Source organism: Branchiostoma floridae, chromosome 17, assembly GCF_000003815.2.
Source record: "Branchiostoma floridae strain S238N-H82 chromosome 17, Bfl_VNyyK, whole genome shotgun sequence".
Classification (NCBI taxonomy): Eukaryota; Metazoa; Chordata; class Leptocardii; order Amphioxiformes; family Branchiostomatidae; genus Branchiostoma; species Branchiostoma floridae.
Window position 1 is genome coordinate 10,066,997 of NC_049995.1, and position 4,015 is coordinate 10,071,011.

General features: G+C 37.7%; 1 protein-coding gene across 1 annotated transcript in view; it reads right to left on the minus strand.

Annotated features, from left to right (window-relative positions):
• Window positions 1-644: 644 nt before the first annotated feature.
• Window positions 645-4,015, minus strand: part of LOC118405051 (transmembrane protease serine 7-like) — a 10,600-nt gene continuing 7,229 nt past the window's right edge. Inside the window, exons 12-15 of the mRNA XM_035804451.1 lie at window positions 3,029-3,136; window positions 2,723-2,892; window positions 1,822-1,964; window positions 645-1,518 (exon numbers count right to left, since the gene is read on the minus strand). Coding sequence (XP_035660344.1) covers window positions 1,339-1,518; window positions 1,822-1,964; window positions 2,723-2,892; window positions 3,029-3,136 — 601 coding nt within the window. The 3' untranslated portion in view covers window positions 645-1,338. The remainder of the gene's footprint in view (window positions 1,519-1,821; window positions 1,965-2,722; window positions 2,893-3,028; window positions 3,137-4,015) is intronic.

The window sequence follows — 4,015 nt, forward strand, 5'->3', positions numbered from 1 at the left end:
TGAAAATACTTCGTTCTTTTCACAAATATATCCTCATTTCGTCGTTTAAACCGAATATTGTCCGCCACTGCTTTTTCCTTTGTTGTTTGCCTTTTTATTAATCGTTTTTATCCGTACCTTGAGCGACGGGCGGTAAAATTCAATTTTAAGTATTTGAACCTAAATCCTGTCTACTTAGGTGTATCCCTCACACGTAGGTCCAGATTTTTCTTGAGTTGAAAAGCTGGACTTTGACGTCACAAAATTGGAATTTCAGTTACCTGAGTGTTGATATCTCGGAAATGTAATGTCAGTTGAAGCTAGAAGTGTTTTCTTCCTAAATATTTCTTCCTATATATTTTTTATCACACTGCCACATGTGGTATAGGAAATTGGTCTCGATTTTGAATAGAACATATACTACTTACATATACCATACAATGATAAGTGTATTTGTTCCTTCACTTATAGAGATTTGACGCCGGAGGCATATTGAATAAAATGCCTGAAGCTCCCTCATAGTTATTCTTATAGTAAAATTGTATGATACACGGACACAAGACACATTGCTCTTGCTATTCATGTTGTATCTAATACCAACTTCAACACAAAATTAAATCATTAGAATTACACAAAATAAGATAAAATAGCAGTACCAAACCAAGTCTATCACACAGTGATAGCCATATTAGTTACCGAATCATTCTTTTATTTATTTTTTACTATTTCGTATAGAAATTTTTCTTTTGGTCAGACATAACTTTCCATAATTTTCTTAAAGACACTTAATACATACACCAATGCCTAATCACTTGGTAACCGACACATCACTAAAAAAACTGCTCATATGCACAATATGCACAAATGGCAATAATAGAATGAATATATATGATATATATTTAGAGGGAGGGGCTGTCAAAACCAACACACTGTTATTTTGGTTGTGATTAAACATCATAATAGCAGCATTTGTCAAATGATACAACCTAGATTATTCTGTTGTAACCTTACACATTCAATTCAACATAGATAACACGGCAACGGATTTAGCATCTTATGAAAACTCATCAAATAAATTCAAATCCTTTAGAAATATTTTACAAAAGCATATGGCATAGAAACAGACACAATAATTGTTCTTTTGATGTCTATAGCAAAATCTGGCTGCAGGACTGATATCAATTAGGATTTATTTACCATGGTCATTAATCACCGAAGTATTCCGTCCTTCTTTTTTTACACACAAACTACATCAATTTTACAGAATAGAATATATTAACTTTTTACACACAAACTGTACATCAATTTACCGTAAAATCCACACAAAAAAATCAACATCTGGCCTGAGAACGAAAATTCTCAGCCATTATTTTCATAGTGCATGATAACGCTAAAGATCCAGTCTCTGAAGTGTTTGACGTCAGCAAAGACCCCAGGCCTGTACGGCACGGCGCACCCAGCTGCACCCCAACTGGTCGCCCCCACAAGGTACCACCTGTTGTCCGTGTCCTGACATGCGAGTGGTCCTCCAGAATCACCCTAAAGAGGAAGCGAGGAGACTGGCCAATCAGATGTCTCGTCTCATAGGCTTAAAGATCATTACGAGCAAAGTTACAATCACGTGTCATCGATGTAGCTAGTAGGTACAATTCGTAGTGGCTGCCGCATTTATGCAAATTAGAAAATATGCAAATGAGCAAATGCTAGATATGTTAATGTTCTATCTGACCATCCCCGAAGAAAAAAAATTGAAATCAGTCAAAAATTAATTCGCGCTGACGTCATCCATAAAATGTACTTGCCGTGGCCTAACAAAAAAGGTCATAGCAAGGTCATAGTTACCGAGCAGACGTTCACCCCTCCTGCGTCATACCCCGCGCAAAGCATCCTGGTCGTGATCCTTCCGTTGTAGTGTTGTGCGTCATTACACACAGACCTGTCGACCAATGGGACCCGTGCGTTCTGCAGGGTGTCAGCGGCCGATCCTAGGTTGAGAGATTGCTAGTTGAGAGAGTTGCAAGAACTAGGTCGAGACTTGCGAGAACTAGGTCACTCCGTAAACAAGATGGACTGATAGCCATCGAAAATTTGGAGGTACGTGTGTTTATTACCTTTAAAAAGTAGTTACTGTTAGACGAAAATAAACTGTGCACATACGTGACTAATGAAATTCTTCAACGATCATGTTTTTCATATGATGATTTAGCAGACAGAAGAATCATAACTTAAGATTGTAATAATAAAATGTAGCATATCAAATGGGCTTTGAGATCTTTCTTCGACATAGCATTTAGTTGTACTCTTAAATGTGACTCATGTTGGTTTTTACAGTACATGTATTTACATTCTGCTAGAGCTACGGTTAACTCAAGAAATGTCAAGTACTTAGTAAAAGCGTTCTCCGATATCGACTATTTAGATATGCAAACACTTTGAAATTGGGCGAAATCTCTAAAACAAACATAAAGAGGTTGAGGGAAGGTTGGGGGTCCCTCAACCGAGACGGGGGCCGATACCGACTGCCAAGCACATTTGACCCTTTGCTGACGTCACCCTTCCGTTTCGGATGTGTGACTTAGGCTTGGGTCATTTCAAATTGAGAAGGATCAGAGGACTGATCGAAAGCTTGTTGGTAAGCGCTTTATTTTGTGTACGGATATAAACTAAAATTGTAACATAATGTTGACTACCGTCACAGATGGACTTGCATTCAAAACAAATATATTCAAAATCAATTGCTTACCACCGTCGTACAGTCTGCCCCAGCCAGAGATGTAACAGTTGGAGTTTGAATCGAACACGTTGTCGTCGTCAGGCAGGCAGATGGGCCGGACATACCCTGCCTGATCATACTGTACCGTCCCGGCTAGCTGCATCAACGCGATGTCAAAGTCGTACCTGTACCTGTCATACCTTTCAGAAAAAAAAATACAAAGTATGTACTGGTTTGTTATAAAAGTACAGGTACAACTTTGAAGTTTAGAATCAAGATGGCGGGCGGAACTGGAATATGAAATTACGTCATCAATGACGTAATAGTTGCCCTGACCTCCCATGATAGATGATCCTCTCCACGTTGAACACCTGCACCCGGGAGGTGGTTTCTCCCCTGATGTGCAAGCCAAGGGAGACTTCGTATCCACGTGGGTTCGGGTCACTGAAAACATATGAAAATATAAATTCCAAAATAATTCAATCAGGTTGGTAGAATATATGATAGAGGAAAATTCTTGTATACAACTAGGTTGTGCTTACTGTACTACATATCGCGTCGAGATGCAGAACTCCAGTCAGAAGCTCTGAGGAAGGTGTCTCATAGACACCAAAACGTAATTATATAAGCACAGTAAGTACAACCTGGATGTGTACAAGAATTCTCCTTTATCCGAAAATACATATCGTTTTACTGTGTAAGAAAAATACCTCCAAGTAATATGAATAGCCTTACTTGATGTAAACGTGTCACTTTACATACATACCAACGCACTCTATCAGACGAAATAGATCAACTTATAAGTTCTCAATGCGAGCAAAAGAGCAGCCACGGACGATTTTTTTCCAAATACTTTTTTTTCAAAAGCTTTCAGCTTTTTAACTTCGTACCAATTCTTTATGTATAACAATGCACTTTATCAAGGGAAATGACTGGTGATCAACTCAAAACACTTTAACTTGAGAGCAAAAGAGCAGTCAAATAGACATGCCCGAATCTTTTTTGAGGAACGTCAAGAGATTTTTTTTGCTTTTTAACTATATTTTTCATTTTGAATTTCAGCTAATAATGGACTTTTAAAGTATCAAAGCATCAATTGTCCGATGCAGAACATATATGACAGCATGTTTGTTTGTTTATTTCGATCTCCAATTAGAGTTTACAATAATAATCATAAACTCTATTCTTCCTGGAGTCGTCCATCAACATTATAAAAACAATCAAATAACATAAAGTCGACAAAAGTATACAGTATGACACAAATAGAACTGAAGTAAACTGAATGTAAGAATGTAAAATAAACTCAGTGAACGGAAGTAATGA